General features: G+C 39.5%; 1 protein-coding gene across 1 annotated transcript in view; it reads left to right on the top strand.

Moving 5' to 3' along the window:
• Window positions 1-24,399, top strand: part of SLC9C2 (solute carrier family 9 member C2 (putative)) — a 68,564-nt gene that overhangs the window by 40,367 nt on the left and 3,798 nt on the right. Inside the window, exons 18-25 of the mRNA XM_032463713.1 lie at window positions 631-780; window positions 3,280-3,331; window positions 4,946-5,094; window positions 8,065-8,190; window positions 13,103-13,201; window positions 17,104-17,271; window positions 18,292-18,423; window positions 22,756-22,941. Of these exons, the coding sequence (XP_032319604.1) occupies window positions 631-780; window positions 3,280-3,331; window positions 4,946-5,094; window positions 8,065-8,190; window positions 13,103-13,201; window positions 17,104-17,271; window positions 18,292-18,423; window positions 22,756-22,941 (1,062 nt within the window). The remainder of the gene's footprint in view (window positions 1-630; window positions 781-3,279; window positions 3,332-4,945; window positions 5,095-8,064; window positions 8,191-13,102; window positions 13,202-17,103; window positions 17,272-18,291; window positions 18,424-22,755; window positions 22,942-24,399) is intronic.

Raw genomic sequence — 24,399 nt, forward strand, 5'->3', positions numbered from 1 at the left:
TCATAAGTTCTTCATAAATTATTTACTGGGTGAATAAATGAAAATGATGATGCTACTTGAAGCAGAATAACCCAGAAACAAGTTTTCCAAGTTTTAGTAAAATTTGCTGACAAAGCCCTAACTGTGCAGTCACTGTGCTCTCCTGCCTCAGCTTATGATTCGAAAAATTTCTAGCAAAGGTGGCTCTTGGATATCCTAAGTTCCTTATCTTACTGGTGAAGAAACAGGGGTAAAGAGAAGATTTATTCAGTTGGTAACTATCCCCCAGGTTATAGGGTGATCTCTCTTCTGAAATCCAGGCATGCGGAGAATGGGGGAAAAGGTGTAGGGACCTTCCCTTAAAGCTACAGAGGCAGCTATCCATTGAACTTTCATTTCTTTAGGGAGTGGCTCTCAAACTTGAGTGTGCATAGAATGACCTGGAGGACTTGTTAAAACACTGATTTCTGGGCTCATCCCCAGAGTTTCTGGTTCAGCAGGTCTGGAGTGGGGCCTGAGTGTCTATGTTCCTAACAAAGCTTCTGGGTGATGCCACGGCTGGTCTGGCAATGACACTTTGGAAACGTCTGCTTTAAGGGTGCTTTTCCTTGTCACATTTTCAGGCTTTTTTTCTTCTCTCCGTTATTCCAGATAATGATACCACTGCTGATAAGTATCATAGACGTGCAGATCAAAAAGCAGCTCAGCCTGATGTATAGTATTACAAAAGGCTATGTCAAAAGTCAAGAGGATACCAAATTTTTAATACGACAGATTTCTAGCCGAGAATCAGTAAATCAGGTGAGACACAAGCACTGATCATTTGGGGAAAACATCACTTAGGTGTATTAATTTCTTTTAAGACTCTGTCTGCATGTATTTGACCCAAGAGATTAAATTATAGCAAGTGAGGGGAATTCAGTTGTTTACCATGTTGGACAAGATCTGCAGGGAACAGTCTCTGCTCTTTAAATTTCAGCTGTCATGATCGAACTTATTTATGATTGTCACAGAAGAAAATCTACTTGCTTTTATTTTCTGAGTGCAGAGTAGAGATTCTCTCTGTCTTGTAACACTCTCTGAAAGGTAGGGCACTTCAAAAAGGCTTCATGTAGGAGTTGAGATATGAACAAGGCTTCAAAGAAAGGGTAGGTCTGAAGTGGTGGGAAGAGAGAGGGAAAGAGAACAAAGATGTCACATTGAAAACTTGAAATGCCGGTACTGAGGCGTGAATGAGTGGTAGTATTTTACGATTATGTTTTTGTCATTCAAAACCCTCCTCATTTCCAGGCAGGAAAAGTCCCAAATGGGAGATGAGGGCATAAGCACATTAGGAACTCACAGATGGAAATAGTCATCTCCTGACCAGGTTTCCTCACGCCGGTCTGTCCATTCCAGGCCACTCTGCAATTTAGTCGAGTGAGGTTCCTGAAAGGGCTATATCAAGCTTTGTGTGTTATTTTCTGCTTAAGAGTATACAGTGGCTCTGCATGGCTGAAAGGGTAAGGTCTTAGAATACACACACACACACACACACACACACACACACACACACACACACACACACACACACAGAAGACAACAGAGGTAATAAAAAATAATCATGCATAATTTGACCACTTGAAAATTAGTTGTAAAGTTATACCACCCTACCACTTTCCAGAGACAGCCTATTCATAGGAGAAAAGATTTTAGAAGCAGGAAGAGGGGAGAAGAAAGACAAGAGCCACTGAGGGGAGCAGAGAATGTGTTTTGAGGAGTTTGAGTGAAGGCACAGAGATTTGGGGGCAGTTGCTGGGAAATATAAGAGATGAAACAAATTCCCCTTTGGCATTTTTAAAGGAGACTTTAGTGAAGATTTAAATGACTTTTTGAGATGTGTTTAGGTATCAAACAGATGTTTATTCTGAAAGTGACAGGGTTCTAGAAACTGGCCAGTGGCCGCTCACCTTCAGGGAAGTCACCCATGCGTCCAGGCTTTCATGATTGTATTCTTTTTGTGGGCGTGAGCTGGTTCCTCTGCTCTCTTGGGCAAGGCCGTACTTTGGCAGTTTCACAGAGTTGCTGGAGGTCCAGTCTGGCATGAAGGGGGCTTAGCAGCTGCCTGTGCACCTCTGTAAGCAGGGCTGGAGCACAGCATACAGGTGCCATGTACAGGCTAATAATTTGGCACTTTCCCAATATTGAGTCAATGTTACCAAGCGAGAAGAAGTGACTTCTAAAAAATTTTATTTTTTATTGAAGTGCAGTTGACTTGCAATGCTAGTTTAAGGTGTACAGCAAAGTGATTCAGTTATACATGTACATGTATTTCAGGTTCTTTTCCACTATGTGTCACGACAAGAAATTGAATGTAGTTCCCTGTGCTATACCGCCAGTCCTTGTTTATCTATTTTACATATAGTAATGTATATCTGTTAATCTCAAACTCCTAATTTATCCCTCCTCTGCCCTTTCCCCTTTAGCAAGAGAAGAAACAATTTAATAAAAACTGTATGCCTCATTCCTGTATTCAAAATGAGGGATTTATGACGTGATTTTTCTAAACCAAAAAAACCAAAAAACAAACAAAAAAACCCCACAACACACACTCAACTTTAACTGCTTAAACTTTAGATATCAAACCAGTTGTTCCCTGTAAATAGCACTACACCATGCATTTTTCTGGTGCAGAATTTCAGTCATCTGTAGCCTGTCACCCCAGAGAACTTCCAGTTATTCAGTCCCAGGGCTGTTAGTGTGGTCCAGTGCAAGCTCCAGAAAGACTCAAAACTAGAAGGTAAGCTCCATGTAGAGCCACGCCTGGGACATGGTCGGCATTTGACAAATACCTCTTGCGTGATTGAACAGAGATTGGTTAGACCAGAGTGGAGCTATTTCTTCTTTTATGTCATTTATGCAGGAAACATGAACTATTTGACACCATTTTGTCCTTATTCCTCTTGCTTTTGTGCTTCCAATAGGCTGACTCCCCAGACAGCCACTCTGTTGGCCACCCTCTAGTGGGGCTGTATCCATGAGAGCTCTCCTTGGCGTACAGCGGAGTACACACTAATTCTTCCTGAGAAATATTAGGCACAGTGGTTATGTACGCTCCTGACCACACAGCATTTATCGGACTATGAGTACAAGCCTGGGGGAAGAAGCAGAATTAACGTAGAGGGAAGAATTAAGCCAAATATCTCCCCCAAATCATAAACTTAGTGAGATTTCTTCTACCATACTTCTTTTTCTCATATTTTAAAGCCTGAAATGTACTTGGTGTAATTAGAAATGAATGTTTTTCTTAACTTCTTACAGAAATTATATGAAATTTTGGAAACCAACAAACGAGATGCTGTCAAGGAGCTAGGTAGGTGGTTGGAATATCTGATTTCCTGAAATCGCACCTTATCATCCCATAATTTAACCAAAGGAAGACAAGTTCATGCTTTTATTCAACCACTCACTCATTCATTTAGTCATTCAATAAGCATTTCCTGAACACATGTGATAGGCCAGGTGTGCAAAAACTGGCAAGATCAGATTCCTTAAGGTTGTAAGAAAAAGACTAAGATTACCTTTGACAAAGGCTGTTTTTGTTTTGTTTTACTTTGTTTGCAAGGATACTTAGGAATGTGAGGTTGCAAGGGATATCATTTCTCAAGCATCTACAGTCACTCTGCTTCAGCTGAAACACACAGCAGGAGCCCTAGGATTTTACACGAAGCTTCTTAGATCTGCTTTTCTCATAAGGGGACTGTGGGCCAGGCTGTCAGTGTGAGAACCTGGTGGATGGTAGGCCCTTAATAAATGGACATTATTATAAAAGAAAGAAAGCAAAACCACTTTGTATTCATAAGGACATTGTAAGATGCCATATGGATTTACGAGGATCGTACTTTCCATATCAAAACTGAAAGAACATGGTTAATGAATGAAACTGTAAGTTTGGAGACAGTAGTTCAGAATGTTTCTGCACTATCTCAGAAAATCCTGGGCCCCTTGTTTCCATTTATGTATTAGGCAGATTTTTATTTCTGCGCTTTTAAAGATTAGTGGTCTAGGAGCTGCTGTCTTATGTTTTAGATCAGTATGGAATATTCCAGAGTTTTCTAGATTCAATCATGTAAAAGGGAGCACCTGTACCCATATGGTTACTGCAACTGATTATCGAACGCTAATTATGTCAGGGGCTGTGTCAATGGCTTGATATGCATTATCTCATTTAATCCTTATGCTTACTCCATGAGGCAAATACTATTATCACCTTCATTTTATAGATAATGAAATAGAGGCTTAGAAAGGTTAACTCGCCTGAGGTCGTATGGCTGGCAAGGGGCCAGGTAGACCTCAAGCCCAGGTGTATCTGACGCCAAAACCTGTGCTCTTTCTTGGCCACGTTGTCCTTCAATTCACTGCTCACCTCATTACAGGTAAAAAGTGACTGAGTCCCGTCCAGACGTCAGGCATTGTGCTCAAGGTTAGGATTACAAAGACGAAACATGCAGCTTTGGTCTCGACTCCCACCCAGTCCATTCCATGACTTCTCATGCTCGTTAAAGAGGAAAAGCTGTGCAATCAATCTGATCTCAGAAAGACCCACCAGCCAAAGTCCAGGGGCTCTTTCACTCACTCATTTATTCACCCACCCATGGAAAATTATATAATATGGAGGATGAGGCAAATAAGGAAATATAATCATACTACAAGGCCATGAGTGACATGGTGGAGATGTGTAGGAGGTGCCACGGAAATAAGGTGGAGGGATTGTCTCTCAGCAGGTAAAGGAAGCCCTTTTTCAATTTTCTCATCCATAAAACGGAGATGAAAATAACTTCAGTCCTACCAGCCTCACAAGTGCTGTATGAAACAGGAATGAAAGAATATTGTGTAAATACTTTGAAAATTGTGAACTATTATACGAGTGTTAATTATTATTACAGTTACTGCATTCTTTGCTTACTGATAGTTTTATTTGCTACAGGACTCATAGAACACGAGGGTCGTGATGTTGTCATTGCTTTGAAGACTAAGCAGGCGATCCGAAACGTGATTGCTAAAGCTCTGGAAAGCCTCACCTTCCTTTGGTCAAGAGGCATTATTGATAAATACGAGGGCATTGAGCTGAATAAGGTAATAAAGTAATTTTCCATATTGCTTGATTCCATGAGCCACCACCCAAGGCTGCATTGTTGTTCCAGCAGAGTGTAATGAACAAGGGACACTGGAAAAAGAGCAATTCATGCCAGGTGTTAACTCTGTAGTTGCCTAAGCCTTTGTTAATGCCAGTGGCAACTAGTGCCAATGCCACCTAGTGCACTCTGTGTCAAAACCACTTGGTTGCAAATAACAGAACCAACCTGAGGTAGGTTTAGCAAAGAAATGGTGTTGGAGGATTTATTATAAGGACACACAGTGCCTTACAAAACCCATGGTGGCCAGACCACATGGCCAGACTTTGGGAAGAGGCTTGTACCACGACCTCCAAAGTATTTCAGATTCTCCATTTCCTAACCAGGTTGCCCTCTGTGGCATCTTCTCTTGGCTCCCTCTACAAACTCACTAGATTTTTCTGCCTCTCTGTCTACTGGTGGAATATGTTCTTCCCAGTCCCATAATCTGTGACAAGGGAGGTGGTAATCATATAATGTTAATGTAGTCGGTAGGGGACCTGTGTGTGTGTGTGTGTGTTGGTGGATTTCAGGGAGAGGGCAATTCTGAGAGGAGAGGAACAGGGAAGACACCCTAATTGGTTAGCTGATAAATGGACTTCAGAAAAATTATACATTTGCAAAAATACTAGGAACATAAGACAGAGGGGAAAATGTTGAATGTTTAATCCCATCACTCAATAACATACACCATCTAGCCTGCATATTGTGCAGATTGGAATGTTCTTTCTATCCTGTTCAAAAGTCTTTCTGCTTCCTAGCATAAAGAAGGAAAATTCAAGTTCTGGGCCCATATCCTGCCTGTTTTCCTAATGATAAGCCACTGCGTGTGTCATGTGCTTTTTCTTGTCACTGGCACCTTTCAGCCAGAGGCCACCATGGACTGTGCTTCTGGGCATTCTCTGGACATAGTCCCCTCTCCATGGCCCCAGAAGGGAGGGAAGTGGATGTGGGACAGGCCAGCTTTCCCCTTTATAGCTCTACCTCTTTTGTCTCTGTAATATCATGGCAAAGGACTAAATGCATAACATAATTTCTCCTTAGTGTCTGTCAGAGGGACAAAAGGGGATGCTTTACAGTATTCTTCATGTTACACCTCTGTGCACATGGTGTTTTGTATTTTTGTGTGTTTTCATCAATTTGAAGATTACATAAGATTCAGTTGAATGATGCCCATTAATCAAAATAAATAAAAAATACCCCTTATGAAAAGAGGGGATCGTTTTTTTCACTACAGGTTTGTTTGGAAAGATAATGGTAATCCTCCAATAGTTATTTATTGAAAGCCTACTAATTGCCTAGTTTTCACCAAAGAGATATAATTATCAATCCCAGGTCATAAGGAACTAGGTAAGTCTAGTCAATTTAATTGAGTAAATGTATGTTGAATACCTGCTTATGTCATGGACTCTGGAGGAGATTGGGATACTTAATGAGCACAACACTGACCCCAAAGGCCATGGGCTCTGCTCATTATTTCATTTAGTCATTTATTCAGCCAATCAACAAAAGTTACATACAACATACAAGTAAAAATAATGATACTACATATAATATAATGAGTTCCATAAGGGAGATTTGTAAGAGATACCGTGAGAAAAAGGGAAATAAGAGATTATCTCTTACTGGTGGGGGAAGCCAGAGAAGGCTTTTCAGAGGCCACAAAACTAAAACTATATACTCCAAAATCAGAAGAATTTAGAGAAGCAAATCATACACATGAAGAAAAAAATTTGAGAGAACCTGGCATTAAATCATACAGGAATCAACTGTGAAGTTTAGACAATTTGAGATTAAGACAGAGTAGAATACAACTGCTAATTGAATTGTAAAGATGATAAATTCAATATGAGTTAATATATCAGTGAAAATAATAATAAGGGGAGAATAGGGACCAAAAAGGTCACAGGACAATTTAAAGGATGAGAGACCAGTTAGAATGGCCATCATCAAAAAGTCTACAAATAATACATTCTGAAGAGGGTTTGGAGAAAAGGGAACCCTCCTACACTTTTAGTGGGAATGTAAATTGGCGCAGCCACTACAGAGAACAGTATGGAGGTTCCTTTAAAAACTAAAAATAGAGCTACCATATATATGATCCAGCAGTTCTACTCCTGGGCATATATTTGGAAAAGATGGAAACTATAATTTGAACACCCCAATGTTCATAGCAGCATTATTTACAATAGCCAAGACATACAAGCAACCTAAGTGTCCATCAACAGATGAATGGATAAAGAATATGTGTAAAAAAAAAAAAAAGAAAAAGAAAATGTGGTATATGTATATTATATATATATATATATATAAAATGGAGTATTACTTAGCCATAGAAAAGAATGAAATCTTGCCATTTGCAGGAACATAAATGGAGCTAGAGTTTATCATACTAAGTGAAGTCAGTCAGACAGAAAAAGATAAACATTATATGATATCACTTACATGTGGAATCTAAAAAATAATACAAATGAACTTATTTACAAAACAGAAACAGACTCACAGACATAGAAAACAAACTTGTGGTTACCAAAGGGGAAAGAGGGGAGGAAGGGATAAATTAGGAGTTTAGGATTAAAGGATGCACACTACTATATATAAAATAGATAAATAACAAGGACCTACTGTATAGCACAGGGAACTATATTCAATATCTTGTAATAATCTATTATAGAAAAGAATCTGAAAAAGAATACATATGTACAAAACTGAATCACTTTGCTATATACCTGAAACTAACGCAACATTGTAAATCAACTCTACTTCAATCAGAAAAAATAAAATATAAAAAAATTAGATGAGAGAAGCTCTGAGTCAAAATCATGATTAAATTTGCATAACAGTATCTTATTTACGTATTTATTTATTTTTACCTAATGTCCCTTTTCTATTATAGAATCTGATCACCATTATTTTGATTGTGTGTTTTTAGGTACTTCTTGCAAAAATAAAAGCACTGAATAACTTTCCAATGGCAATCCCACCCCCTACTCCTGACAAATACCTTAATAATATCATTTGGCTAGAAAATAACGATGTTCTCATTGAGTTCTTCAAGGTAAATATTTTGTCTTCTATTCTGGCTCAGGTTCAATGATAATTAATTTTCATTTGTTCCACTCCCTAATGCAAGATTTAAAAAAAAAAACAAATTTATCCAAAGTAAGGATCCTGTAATGGCCAATGAAGGGTAAGTCAAAATGGAGGCCCAGGAAAACTCGGAAGCATAGATTTCATTTTGAGCCTAAAGGGAAAAGATTTTTTTTTTTTTAATAATTGCTATCAGCTTAGGATGAGTTATCTATGTTACCTGATTATTACCAGTACCATCTTATTTTCTGTTGTAGACCTCTGGACAACAGAAGGTCTACAACACACTCTGGAAAATATTTTTTTTTAGTGTCTGAATTCCATTTTTAAATTACTATACTGGCAAGGCAGATAATATAAAAGTAAAACCATCTGGGTAGAGTATAAATAAGGAACAGTGAGGACTATGGTATATTCAAGAATTCATGCTCTGTCTAAAGTCAGCTGAATGTTGCTATAGGAATTTGTACTCTTTCAACAAATACTTACTGAATATCCTCTATACTCCATAGACTATTCTAGGTTTGGGGATGTGACAGTGAACAAAATAAATGAGAGTCCCTGCTTTCATGGACTTTATATTATATGGATGGAGATGGACAATAAACATACCAATATGTAAATAAATAGTCTGTCAGATAGATCAGAAATGCTGGTGAGAAAAGGGAATATGGTTGGGCAGCTATTTGATATGGGTGGTTAGGGAAGACTGCTCTGATAAGTTGACAGTTGAGAAAGTCCTAAAAGAAGTGAGGGAGCGAACCATGTAGATATCTGGGTGAGAAGTCTTCCAGGCAAGTGAAGTGACCTGAGGTGGAGCGTGCTTCCTGTATCCAAGGAACGTCCCTAAGCCCCCTGTGGCAGGACCAGTGATGGAGGGAGGAAGTGAAGCCAGAGCAGTTGTGGAGAACCTGAGTTTGGAGAACTTTTTAGGTCATTGTAAGGACTTTGGCTTTTACTCTGAATTAAATGGAAATGGATTGAGAAGTTTTAAACACAGAAGTGACATGATCGAACTGACGTTTTAAAATGATCACCTGCTGATGTGCTGGGAACAGGCTGTCTGGGGTCAAGGGCAAGCCAAAGACACCAGTTAGGAAGTGATTACAGTAAAGCAGGCATGAGATGATAGGTCCTTGGGTGAGTGAAAATGGTGAGAAGTGATCAGACTCTTGATACATTTTGAAGAGAGAGCTTCGATGCTGATGGAGTGAGTGTTAGAGAAATGATGACTTCTAGGAGTTTAGTCTGAAATTAGAAAACAGCCTGAAAATGGAGTAACTATCTACTTAGATGGGGAAGAGAAGACTAATTTGGGGGAGATAACAGTCTGATTCTGAATAAGTTAAATTTGAGAAAGCTATTAGACATCCAAGTGGAGGTGTTGAGTAAGCAGTTAAATACATGACTGGCATTCAGTTGCGAGGCCACACTGGAGGTAGACATTTTGGAGTTGTCAGCACAGGGCTAATAGTCAAGGTCCTGAGACTTGATGAGATAACTTAAGGAATTATTATGGACATCCAAGGATTGAGTCCTGAGCTATCCAACATTTAGAGGTGGGAAGATGAGGAGGAATTAGCAAAAAATAATTGAGGACAGAAAAAGAGATCAAATTCATGGTTACCAGAGGTGGGAGGTGGAAGCTGGGTGAATGGGAGAAGTGAGTCAAAGCGTACAAACTTCCAGGTTATAAGATAAATAAATACTGGGGTTGTAATATACAACATAATGGCTATAGGTATAAAGTCATACTGTATGGTATATTTGAAAATTGCTAAGAGAGTAGATTGTAAAAGTTCTTATCACAAGGAAAAAAAATTTTGTAACTATATGAGATGATGTATATTAACTTTTTATGGTTTTCATTTTGCAATATATGTATGTTAAGTCATTATGGTGTACAACTTAAACTTATATAGTGCTGTATGTCAATTATATCTCAATAAAACCAGAAAAAAAAGAACTGAGGAATTATTCATCAGGTAGGAGGGAGAAAAAAAGAATAGTATCTCAGATGCCAAGTGAAGAAAGAATTCCAAGGAGGAGAAAGTGATCAACTATGTCAAATGAGGCTGAGAGAGCAAATAAGATGAAGACTGAAAATTGGCTGTTAGATTTAATAACGTAGAGGTCAGATTTTTAAAAAGAGGATCCGTAATCTGAGTTTTAATGTGAAAATTCCAAATCTGTGAAATTTGGCAACCAATTCAGAATTTTAAAAATACTATGTAGGCCAAACAAAATACATCTGTGGACTGGATGTGACCTATGGACCACCCGTTTGTGGCTTTAGTTTTAAATGGCATGGTAGGAATTTTAGGGTATATAATATTTTTTGTCAACTTATTAAAACCTGTTAGATCTTTGGAAGCAGGGAGACACTGTGACAAAGAATGGTTCTTGCTTTAGCACAGATTTGGTTGTGCTATACCTTGTGATCTAGGCATGGAGATATATAAGGCAACTGTCCATAATGAGGGCGGTTTTCCTTGTGTTTCTAGAAAGACAGCGATCATAGTGGAGTTTCTGCTGAGCCTTGAATATCTGATTTCAAGATACCGGTGTTTTCTTCATGCCAGAAATTTTTAAATTTTTCTTTTGAAATTGATTTCAAATTTAGTTAAATTAAGACTCCTTTGATTGAAAGTAACAAAACCCTACTTGAACTAGTTTAAGCAAAGGGGGAGCTTTGTTTGAAAGGATGCTGTGGCGGTATACAGAAGCTAAGAAGCAGTTGACTAGCTAACCCAAGCAGGGTGGGAGTCAGGCCAATCTCGGGGTAGGTGGCAGGAATCTGTGGACTCTTCCTCTTACACTTGGCAATGATGACTCAGTTCTCAACAGCCAGGCTCTTTGTCTCTCAGTTTAAATTCTTGAGAGAGAAACCCAACTGGCTTAGCTTGAGTCAGATGTCCAGCTTTGGGGAGTACACGTGTGGCTGCGAGGACAAGGAGACCTGCTGGGCAGGGGCCACTGGTGATAGTTTGGAAAACAGATCTCAAATAAACAGAAGCGGGAGGTGACGGATGGGCCTGGACTGGGAGGAAGATACCTAAAGGGTGTTTATTACAATCTACATCCTGTTCAATTTTTTAAAATATCCAACTTTAAAACAAAATTTGAATTTAGCTCTTTATAGATAATGCTTTCCACAAGTATAACTAATTCACCATCCTGAAATGAATGGGGGAGGACTGGGAAAAACAGTGAGAAGATAACTCCATAAATTCAAGATTCCCATACACCTGAGGGGAGTCTATAACCAGAGCACAAACTTCTCCCCCTCCTTAACCTGACAGGCATACGCAAAGCTGTTGGACTCTCTCTGTCCCCTTATGGACATCTCCCACTCTTTACATGACCCTTTTCCTTAATATGTTGGCTTTTAATAGCCATTTAAATCAGATTGCACTAGGGTTAAAAAAATGTAATAAATTGGGAAAACATGGGCATTATTCTCATTAGGGACTGCCCAGGAATTACGGGGATGACTAAAATCCATTCGTAATCAAAACAGACACCCTCTACTGTAGACGTTAATTTCAGTCTTGGTCTCCATCCCAGCCATGACTGTTTTTAATTTTCACTCCTCCTCCCTTCTTTCATCCTCCGGCTGCTATGGTTAATTAAAAAGGTAACAGTCTATAAAGATAAGCCTGAAGAAAATGGTAGAAAACCAAGGCCTGAATAATACATAAGCTGGATAATTGGCTCTAGGTGAGCTTTCTAAAAATATTGTGAAGTCATCCATGCTTATTTCAATGCTGTCAAATAATTCAGAAGTAAAAAATGAAAGCTTTTCACTCCTCACCCCACGCTTAGAGATAACCACTGTGAGTGATTTGGAAATACGTTTCCTACACATCTCTGTAAAATGCAAATCTGTCATCCTATTTCTCCTGTAACAAACCCATCAGTGGCCTTCCCCTGGTTTTGGGAAAAGCCTACACTCTTTACTGTGCCTGTGAGACCCTGCAGACCTGGCTCTGGCTCACCTCTCCAGCCCTGCAATGTTCTCCCACGCTGCATTCTGACTTTTGTGGGCCCTAGGCACCCCTGCCTTCGTGGGCCTCTTCCTCAGTAAAAAAAAAAAACAAAAACAAACAAACAAACAAACAAAAAAATTATACTTTATAATTGCTTTAGTATAAAGATGGATATTTTACTATTAAAACATCTTCCTCTACCTAAAAGTTCTTGTATTTCCTTCTGATATTAAAAGAAACTAAAATGTTGTGAATCCCTAAAAGTATTGTGAACCATGGACACTTGGCCTAGTGATGCTCAGTGGTAACTTCAGCCCTGGCCTCCACCACTCCCTGCCTGAGACATGCTGAATCTTCTGCATTTACCCTCAATGCAGGTACTCTATTTGCTTCTGAGTCTTCGCATAAACTGAATCCTGTGCCCTTGAGTGGTCTTCACCTCCTCATATCCTGGCTGTTACTCTTCCTTCAGGTCTCAGCTTAGCTGTTCCTTCCTCTGTAAAGTCTTGCCTAGACATCCACGACAGGGTCCTGCGGTTTTTCTGAATGCTTTTTTTTCCCCCAAATTGCCCTGTGCCTGTCTCTTTGATCCTAATTATAGCATTTTCTTGTAAACACGTATGCCACCCAGCATTTATCAGGCGTTTCCACAGTCACTCTGCTTGGTCCTCATCCCAAGGTCTACAGTTTGCTTGCTTGTCCCTTTTTTCCCCTAAAAGTTAATGAGGTATGTCAGCACGTTATAATTCATTAACAAACCAAAGAATATGGTTTGTGTTTATATGTTACTTTTCAGCTTTAAAATCTTATTTCTCTTTAGACAAGTAGGCTATGAAGCCTTTGTGTTGATTCTTGTTTTCTTTCCTTTTCTTCTCTTTTTTTTTCTTTCAGGAAAGAGCCAAACTTGCCTATTTTGACTATGGAGATGTCATTTGTAAAGAAGGTGAAATGCCGCAAGGAATCTACTTAATTATTTCAGGAATGGCAATTGTAAGGGACTATTTCTTTATCTATTTATTTATTGCAGTTGAAGTGTCGCTGATTTTCAATGCTGTGTTAGTTTCTGGTACAGGGACTATTCTTTACTGAAAATGTATTCTGAAATATGTAATTGTAACATAAGGAGAAATTTAGGAACCTAGACATTTCAAATTTTTAACATAATTTCTTTTCCAAATGAAACCGTTTCTGCTCAGAGTGAACACCACAGCTGAGAGGTAATGATAATCTACACTATCTGAAAGGTTCTTCCTACTTTACAAAATGCTTTCATAATTATTACTTACTCCTCACAACAATGCCAGGAGGAACAGTCTTTTCCATGATGTTCAGGTAAGGAACCCAATACTTGGAGTGGTTGGGTTACTCACCTAAAGGAAGTGAGAGTCAAGAATGAGGAAATAGACCACAGTGTCAGATCCCCCCCAGAGATCAAATAGGATGAAGATCATAGGATTTTTAACCAATAGGAGGCCTTTGGTGTCAGCAGTGTGATAGGGACAAGAAACCTTCAGAAACTGAATAAGAGTAGCTGAATCCATGGGTGAGCCCCAGCTATGACCCAAATAATCCCCAGATCCTAGATGATGGTGATAAGTGACAAAGCCTTATTATACTGCAATTAATGTATTTGGTTTTCTATTTTTGGAATGGGTGTTTCCAAAATTACCAAAATTAATCATGGAAATAAACTTATAATAAATATAATACTAAGTAACACATGTATAGCACTTAAGTGTCTAGCACTTTTTATTCATTCACTCATTCATTCAACAAATATTTACTTCATTACTATCATGCAGCAGTCATTGTTCAGTCTAAGGCACAGAATTGACAGAACAAACAAAAATCCCTGTCTGCTTAGAGTTTAATTTCTAGCAGAGGCATAGGGGGAGATGGGACAATGAACAAAATACATAAGTTAAATATATGTAGGGTGTTAGTGATGATGGAGAGATGAAGAGGCTAGTTGTGACTTTTAAAAGGATGGTAAGGATGGCAATATGTTATGACATTTAATCCTTATATCAACCCTGTGAGAAAACTGGTACACAGAGAAATCAATTCATTTGCGCCTCCCCCCACCCTCAACTCCCCACCAAGGGCACACAGTAAGAAGTTGCAGATGACTTTGAACATATAGCATCATATTCCAGACATGGATATGTCCTTAGCCAGTATTTTAGGCTGCTTCCATTAGAACCCATGTGCTTAGCCATTGTGCTATGTTCCCATTAGAATCATAACAAATCATAACAAAAATATACTGCTACCCTGCTATCAGTATTTATTAAACATGTCAAATTGTTGCCGAAAGATCGGCCCCCGTCCCTGATGAGCCAAATAACTCAGAGACCGGATTTCCGAGCTTAGAAGAAAAGAGACAGCTTTATTACTTTGCCGGACAAAGGGGACTCATAGCAGGCTAGTGCCTTCAAAACTGTAAACCCATCTTGGAGACGGGGTAGGGTGGTTATACAGCCATAGCTCAAACAATAAAGCATTGATAGCAAGCAACAGAATCATTTTCTCATCAGCCGACTTAGAATGGTGTCAGGATGCCTTCAGGCAACCAATTCTGTAGAGGCCAGCAGTTGTCACTCTTTCGATCTCTTTATCTCAAGGTGTGGTCTTCTTGGTATTTAGCCTGCTTTGTAAGGTTACATTTCTGTGACTTTTCTCCCTGAAGATCAGCTCAGAGACCAAGCATGATTATAGCTTTTGATTACTGGAATAAAGTAGAAGCAGTAAGATCAATAGCTTTAGTTTTAACAGTGGGCCTGGAGCTGTGAGTAGCAACCAGTCAGTCAGGTCGGTTGACAGTTTCAAGGGCGAGCATAAGAACAAGCAATCTGTTAGCCTAAGTGCAGCCATTTTATTAATCCTCCTTCAAAATCACACACATAAAAGCTGCGGCATATATGTTTCTTTGGGGAAATTTTCCTGCAATGACCGAACTAGCTAAGGCTTCTTAAAATACAAGTCCAGTGATATTTTGGCTGAAGATGTTATATTCGTGTTCTACAAATGCTATAAGAAATCATTACAAACCTAGCCCCTTAAATTTATTATCTCACAGCCCTGTGTTTCAAAAGTCCCATAGGCTTAGCTGCTTTCTCTCCTTGAGTCTCATACGGCCCAAATCAAAGGGTCTGTAGGCAGTGTTCCCTTCTGGAAACTCTGGGGGCAAAATCTGTTTTCAGGCGCACTGAGGTTGGCGGTAGAATCCAGGTCCTTACAGGGATAGGCCAGACCTCCCTGCTTTTTGCAGGCAGTCAGCTGGCACCCACTTCCATCTCCCAGAGCTCCTCCTGGGTCCATGTGCAGGTGCATCTCAGAGTGAAGGCACATCCAGTCCTCTCCATGGTGCTGCGTCTCTTTGACGACTACTTCCTGCTCTGCTTTTGAGGGCTTATGTGATTATATTGAGCCCCAAAGGATTATCCAGAATCATCTCTTTATAATCCCTTCACAGCAGTTCTTAGATTAATGGTTTGATTGAATAACAAAGAGAAAGGGGTCTTGGAAGGACTTCTTTAGAATTCTGCTTACCACAGATGTTATCCTCTTTCCTTGGTTTGTAAAAAGCCAACATTCTTCAGTACTCAGAAGACCTTTGAACTGCATTCAAAATTAAATTTAAAAAAAAGGTCAAAGTCCTTTGGAAACATGAATGCCTCTAAAAGTCTGAATGGTGACTTTTAGGAGAGGGTGCAGTTTATACAGCAACTCCTTCTGTGACCATTTCCCCATTTCCTGTGTCTTGAACAATAGCCTTTCTCTTGCATTTGCAGCTAAACCTTCTAGAAATTTCTGTAATCCTCTGTTTGATAGCTGCATCTTCCTCCTGAAATTTGATACCTTTCTTTTACCCCCATTCACACTTACCAGTTCTTTTCCTGAAGTAACCCAATGTCCTGTGTTCATCCTAAAAACCTTTAATGTCTCATGATAATTACCCTTGAGCATCTTAAGGGAGGCAAGGCTTCTGCTGAAATCATGGCTTGGTTTGGAGGCATATTAATTCATGGTATCTGATTTATGCATCCAAGGAATTGAAAGTTGTTTTTTTTTCCCACCCGAGACGCTAGCACATTATGCTAAGAATATCTAATAGACTCAGAGTGGGTGCTTGCCTTCGTGGAAGACGGCAGTGACTACTTTTGTTAGAATTTTTATGTAAGGACGGTAAATAGGGGTCATCTATAAAGCTAAAGATTAGAAACAACCTTTGCCTTAGAGAGTTGAAATGTGAAAGAAACCGTGATCTTTGTGAAGCCTAATTCCTCCTTCACACCTGAAAGGATTCTTAAAGAATCTTTTCCTTCTGTTACGGAAACGACAGGCCAGCCAAGAAACAAGCACCACTCGGAGGGTTGGAGTACTCAGATGTGTTACGCCGGCGGGCTCAGAGGGGCTTCTGCTCCGAAGCTCTGAGCACCTCCAAGACGTGCGCATGAGGTTTTATAGGGTAAAGTACAAGCTTGGGGTATTTGGCCAATAGGCATGGGACAGCTTTAGCAGCATCATTATCACAAAAGTGGAGGCAGGAAGGCAGCAAACCAACATTCCAAAGCCAGAAATATATCTTTGAAAATCCAGCTGGCTAGCAAAAAACATGAACAGCAAACCAACACTAATTAACTTAGATTTACAAGTTAGTCCAGCAGAACTCAGATCAGTATTCCGATACTTAGATTTGTGAGTTATCTTGTTAGCCGAGCCCAGCCTCTCCTTCACATTCCTAGACTTGTGAGTTAACTTGTTAGACCAGCCCAGCTTTTCCTTCACACTTCCGTTGTAATAATTGCGAGAAATAGCGGGAGCTCCTAGGGTTTGGTCAAGGGCTTTTAATTTTGTACTTCCCTATGCATATTTTTTTCCCTTTGCAGTTGCAGAGTTCACCTCCTACCTTTGGAATAGACAGGAGCCTAAGGGCTGGGAGAGAGTCCGTGATCAGGTTCACAGAGTACTGTACTAGTGGGAACATCATTGGAGAGCTGAGCTGTCTGCTTAAGCGTGAAATTGAATACACTGCCATCTGTGAAACTATTTTACAGGCAAGAAACTGGTTCTGTCTGTATTGTGGGTTGTTAGTTAATTCTTCCTCAAGTCAGTAAGGGATGCCAGCACGTTTTCTTCCTCTGGGTTCTAATGTCCTAGTTACTCACCCAACCAGCTGTTGTGAAACAGTGCAGACTAGGTGAGAGAAGGGTGGAGCATCCTTGCTGTGGGATCTGGAGGGAAATATTTTAACTCTTTGACTCTTTGTCATTTTTTTTTAATTAAATGAGAAAATAGCTAACTTTTGATTTTATGAAGATAAGGAAAATGCATATGCAAAGTGCCTGCCACTTTTAGGTGCTCAATAAATGGCCCCAAAATGAGAGCAGTGTTTTTAAAGAATGTTTGTCTTCCAACTCTCTTCTGCTTTTCACTTGCTAAGGAAGACGTTTATTTAACAAATAAGTGGCCAGCTCTGGGGGGATTCAAATGGAAATGAGCCCAAGTTCCCACTTACAAGGAATTCTCAAGCTTTGGGAACTGTTAGATGCACTAGAGCAGGGTCCAGAGTGTGACAAACGGAAGCGAATGTTGCTTTGTGAGTTTCATACCATTTCGTTTTTGGAAGAGGATAGAGGCGTAAATGTATTCGCAAAGCTGAATTAATTTCATTGAAGTTCAGATAGGTTGACTTCTGAAAGAATCGTCTTCCTTATTCAGATTATCACTTTGCTCTGAAAACAAATGCTGTGAATGAGCCCACTTTACCTACTGTGGCAATAAAAATAGCTAAGTTTATGCGGCTTAGTTCCTTAATCTTGGGCTCATGAGTCATATCCTTTATCATGGCTATTGATTGGTATAAATTTTCCTGGCCTATTATTAAGTCTGTAGCTTTAATTGGGCTGTACATTTTATCCTCTTATACTTAAATGGCAGAGTGTTGTAATTACCATACTCAAGTTGATAGTTTTTCTAGGAGGTTAGGTAGAGATGAAATCTACAGGCATCTTTTTTAGACAATCCTGTAATTTAGTTTCAAATCAAGCTTACTGCTTGAAACCTTGTCATTTCAGGCCTGCTTTATCTCCCTGGAGGATTTATACGAAGGCTTTGATGTCTTCTGGCCATCCCTGGAATATAAAATATGGCTAAAGCTTGCTCTCAGTATTGCCTGTCAGTATTTTGAATCAGCTCTCGCTGACGAGGTGAGTTGCATGGTTAAAATATGAATGAAATTTTATTTACTGTATTTTTACAAAATGCATTTCATATTTTGGAGACAAAAACAGAAAGGAAGGTCATGTTTGATTTTTTTAAAGTAGGATTCCAGGATTTTTACCACTCTCTTATCTTGACTTCCTGTAGGTCATCAGTCCCTTTGTGACAGCTAATTTTCCCAGGCTACCTTCAGTCATCCCTTAAAATTAATAAAGTAGGTTCAGCAAATCTTGAATAGGTAGATCCCCAAGAATCAAGCATAGTACTAATTAGAACGAGTGAATGAGCATTCAGTCTGGTGTTTATTATAGTCTACTCTGCTACCTACGTTAATATAAATTTCCTGCCTTTTCAAATTTTTATTGAGTTTACTGAACCTCATCTATGAACTTTATCTCAAAAAAGTAGTGGTTCAAGTCTGTTTTTGAACTGGCACAGTTTACAAGTCCATCGTTACATCCCATTTAATAATTATTTGAACCCCTATCATGAGTTTGGAACCAGGGAAGAGACAGACCTGAAGTTCAACAGTATTTGTTGAATTGTGAGACTGAATATAAATATTGAGTTAAACAATTAGCATGTCTTGAGAGCATGAGAAGACAAGCCACAGACTGGGAGAAAGTATTTGCAAAAGAGACATCAGATAAAGAACTATTATCCAAAACAAACAAAGAACTTTTAAAACTCAACAACAGGAAAACAACCTGATTTTAAAAAATGGGCCAAAAATCATAACAGACACTTCACCAAAGGAGCTATTACTAAACATGTGGAAAGATGCTCCACATCATATGTCATCAGGGAAATGCAAATTAAAACAACAATATGATATCACTACACACCTATTAATTAGCCAATATTTGTAACACTATCACCACCACATGCTGGCGAGGGTGTGGAGCAATAGGAACTTTTATTCATTGCTGGTGAGAATGCAAAATGGTACAGCTACTTTGGAAGACAATTTGCTGTTTTCTTACAAAACTAACATATTCTTGCCATGTGAACCAGCAATCATTCTCTTTGATATTTACCCAAAGGAGCTGAAAACTTATGTCAATGCATAAAACTACACACAGATGTTTATAGAAGCTTTAATCATAATTGCCAAAATTTGGAAGCAACCAACCAAGATGTCCTTCAGTGGATGAATGGATACATAAACTGTGGTACATTCAGATAATGGAATACTATTCAGTGCTAAAAAAAAAAATGAGAGAGAGAGAGAGAGAGCTATCAAGCCATGAAAAGACTTGGAAGAAACTTAAATGCATATTGCTAAAGTGAAAGATGCCAATGATAGGACATTCTGGAGAAGGCAAAACCGTGAAGACAATGAAAAGATCAGTGGTTGCTAGAAGCTGGGGTGAGGAAGGGTGAACAGGTAGAGCTCAGAGGATTTTTAGGGCAATGAAAATACTCTTTGGTACATGTATGACGGATACCTGTCATGATACATTTGTCTACACCCATAGGATATGTAACACCAAGAGTAAACTCTAAACTATGGACTTTGGGTATTAATGATGTGTCACTGTAGGTCATTGATTGTAATAAATGTGCCACTCTGGTGGAGAATGTTGATAATGGGTGAGGCCCTGCATGTATAAGGACAGAGGGTATATGAGAAATCTCTGTACTCTCCTCTCAAATTTGCTGTGAACCCAAAACTACTCTTAAACTTTGTCTTAAAACATTAGCATGTCATGCTAAGGCAGTCGTGTTTCTTTCACTGCGTGGCAGTAATTTTCAGAAAAATTTTAGCAGAAGGGTAAGATTTAGATTCTTTTCTTCCTTTTGCTTTGCCTCTTCATGAGAATTAGGACAAGTTTAGAGTCTAGTGTGAAACTCCAGAGAAGAGGATGAGGACCAATTGGTTGAAACTCTGTGGAGTCAGAGTTGACTCAACAGTAAGGTGAATGTGCTTTTTGTTTTCCTAAATTCACAAGCAACACATATTCATAATATAAATTTTAAAATATGTTACGAAACCTAAGAAAATAATAACTTTCTACCCCAATTTTACTCCCCAGAGAATCTCTATTTAACACATTAGTTTATTTCTGTCTAGTTTTTTTCCGTTAAAGAATTAACCAACTAAGACTTTTTAGAACATCCAGGCACCAAGATTATACTGTATCCTCTCCTTTAGACCATAAAACTCAAAATTTACATGCGTTTGAAAACCACAATAGCTTTTAAAAAGGCTTTTTTGGTTGTAAAGTTCTAGAGAAGTTTGCTAATTAATTTTCTTACGGTTTTGATGCCCCAGTTATGCCGATGCCCTGAACAATTAAGTGTTTGATTTGCCTGTCAGGGACCAAGATCTGAGGCCTGGGTCATGTAGCTGTGCACTTCCTGTGCCCGGAGATGTTCAGAGTGAGCTGATGGCCCCCGTCAGGACACTGTCCAGGAGATTCCCACTGCTGGGCTGACCTCTAAGCTCCTGTATTAGTTTGCTGGGGCTTCTGTAACAAACTACTACCAACTGAGTGGCTTACACAACAGAAATTATTGTCTCACTGTTGTCAACGCTAGAAATCTGAGATCAAGGAGCTGGCAGGGTTGGTTCCTGCTGAGGGCCATGGAGGAGAATGTGGTCCAGGCCTCCCTCCTTGGCTTGTAGATGGAAGTCTTCACCTTCACATGGTGTTCTCCCTGGATGCATGTCTGTGTCCAAATTTCCCCTTTTCATAAGGACAAACTGTCATATTGGATTAGGTGCCCATCCTACTCCAGTTTGACCTCATCTTATTTTAAACAGTTACATCTGCAATGACCCTGTTTCCAAATAAGGTCACAGTCTGAGGTACTGAGGGTTAGGGCTTCAATATGAGAATTTTGGAGGGACACAATTCAGTCTATGAGAGCTGTCTTCCAGGTCTAAAATCTATGATTCTGAACCTCGAAGTAAGCTTAAGACTCAGTGCCTTGCTTGTTTTGTTTGTTTCTTTCTTTGTTTTTTTGTTTTTGTTTGTTTGTTTTTTGTTTGTTCCCTTGTCAACTGGGATGTTTGCTTACTGCTAGGCAAAACCTATGCATCTTTAGGACTCTGGTTCTTGTGTGAATAGAAATCCAGGAGGCATAGCAGACTGCCCTGCTGTGTGGCTCATTGAGCTCAGGCAAGCCCGTAAGTCAGGACTGGGCAACCACATTCAGGGCCACTAGACAGTAGCAATATAAACATTCTGAATTCAGAATCTTTTCAGAACCCATTCTGAACTCCAAATAAACTCTGTCTGTTGGTCCCAGGGTCCATTTGCCTTTTGGCACCCTCAAAGAACTCAGCTAAATCAATGAACTTGCTTTCTTCTCTTCTTTTTTTAACATTTAATCCTCCTTTTATTTCACTTATTCTCTTTTAAATTGAAATATAGTTGATGTACAACATTATGTTAGTTTCAGATCTACAACATAATGATTTGACATTTGCATATCTAATAAAATGATCACCATGATAAGTCTGATAACCTTCTGCCCCAAAGTTATTTCAATATTATTGGCCACATTCCTTATGCTGTATATTACCTTCCCGTGACTTTATTATGTGACTAGAGGTTTGTAAGTCTTATCCTCTTCACCTGTTTCACCCAACCTCCCACCCCTCTCCTCTCTGGCAACCACTGGTTTGCTGTTTCTGTAAATCTGTTTCTGTTTTTATTTGTTCATTTGTTTTGTTTTTTAGATTATTGCACATATAAATGAGATCATATGGCATTAGTCTTTCTGTCTGCCTTATTCCACTTAGCCTGATACTCTACTCTCTTGATTCATCCACGTTGTCACAAATGGCAAGATTTCATTCTTTTTTATGGCTTAGTAGTATTGCATTGTATATATCTCTCTCTCTATATATATATATCACATCTCCTTTATCCATTTATCTATCAGTGGACACTTAGGTTGTTTCCATATCTTGGCTACCGTAAATGATGCTGCAGTGAGCATAGGGGTGCATGTATCTTTTTGAATCAGTGTTTTTGTTTTCTTTAGATAAATGCTCAGAAGTGGGGTGGCTGGATCATATGGTAGTTCTATTTTTAATTTTTTGAGAAACCTCCATACTGTTTTCCACAGTGGCTGCACCAATTTATATTCCCACCAACAGTGCGCGAGGGTTCCCTTCTCTCCACATCCTTGCCAGCACTTGTTATTTTCTATTGTTTTAATAGTAGCCATTCTAATGAGTGTGAGCTGGTTTGCATTTCTCTGATGGTGAATGATATTGAGCATCTTTTCACGTGGAATTTGCTTTCTTCTTGGTATCATGTATCGTAGTATCTGATTTATAGGAAAGTAATGTAATTTTATTTTAGGACCTAAAGTTTCAAAAGTGTGTGGCGCTCAATCATGTGTATGTGGAGACTTTATCGAGCTATAACGAAATGACCATTGATAATGTGACCATGAAATTTGTTATTATTGTGTACGGCAGTGTTATTGATACTAAGACAGAGGCACCATACCTTGCACCTTGCATTTTACCTAAAACCTGTGAACAGGTAAGGAGGATCATTTCTAGAGAGTCATTTGCTTTTCATGGTGCCCCAGAAGTGACTTTAGAACTCAACTGACCACCTTAAAAAGAAATTTAACCTAGAAAGACCCTACCGTTCTTACCTGCCCTTAACAAAACAATCAGAATGTACCCAGGGCTTCTGTGTGCTGTTGTGCAGGGTGTGCCCTGCACAAGAGTGTGACTGAGGGACAAATGGACCAGGAATCTACTTGCTCTCTGTTTGCCAAGCCGTTCGCCCTGGCATGGGGCTGTGCCTCCCCCGGGGAAGAATGGAGTGCGTTTTCCCTAGTTCATGCCAAGGCAACAACCCCGCATGCTAGTATACCTCTGGAAGTATCTGCACTGGTTGATAAGAAGGGAGATGAATTGGGGCCATGTCACTTTGTTGCCACATTAGTGCCTGTGGGCACAGCTTGATAGAGGGCCCGGGGCCTCATCATTTCACGCCTCTGTCAGGAAGGGGGAAGTGTGAACACCTAGGACTTAACAGGAGATGGGAAGAGTAGAAGCAAGGTTCCTAATGGGCCAAGCAACCTGCCATAGGACCACAGGGAAGAGCCCAGGAACGGGGAGGGCCAAGAGGTTGTGAGAAGAGCTGGCATCTCTTTAATCTGGTAACACGTTTCTCCCCTTTGTGAGCGACCCTTTCTGCTTGTTCAGGCTGGGAAAGGTCATTAATTTAATGAAAATTTATGTCCCAGAAAAGTCAGTAACCCTCCTAAAAAGTGCATTTGCCCCTTTCATAACATTCTTATTTTGTCATCCTCTGAACAATTCAGAGGATGAAGGTTTCTTAACTGTGTGTGTGTGTGTTTTAACAGAAAATGAAAATCACTTTAGCTTTGAAACAAGGGGTGGGGGACAGTGGGAGCAACCCCACAGTTTAGTTTGTTAAGACACCAGGGTTTGGGGTCAGGCATGCTTGGATTTAAAACCTCACCCCTGTGCCCACCCGGTGTGTGAGCGGAGATAGCTGCCTTCTGACCCTCAGTTTCCTGTTAGTTAGATGAGGGTAGTAGTCTCAGCCATCTCATAAGGTTATTGTGGGGATTAAATGGGATAGTATGTGATCATATCGAGAGAATATCTAGAAATGGTCATTATAATTGTTACTTACGTATGCCACTTGCATTGTGGCACATGGGGCAAAAGCTCAAGAGCTTTTAATATTTTCCCCTCTGGAAAGGCTGGGCCCCGAGCCCTTGAATGTCACTGTTAGAGTAAAAGTAACTCAGTGGATGCTGGGGATTCCATTTTCCACACTGGTTACAAGCAAGGTGTACAGATTTCCTTTCTGATGTCTATAAATATGCAAAAGATAATTTGCTGGTTCAAGACTTCTTGAAACCACGTTAAAGAGGATTTGAAATGAAAAAGGTAGAGCTTAGGTTGGATACCCAGTCCTAGGTTTTGGTTTATTTCTTATATTCTTTTGGGAAGG

Source organism: Camelus ferus, chromosome 21 (genome assembly GCF_009834535.1).
Source record: "Camelus ferus isolate YT-003-E chromosome 21, BCGSAC_Cfer_1.0, whole genome shotgun sequence".
In the NCBI taxonomy this organism is placed as follows: domain Eukaryota; kingdom Metazoa; phylum Chordata; class Mammalia; order Artiodactyla; family Camelidae; genus Camelus; species Camelus ferus.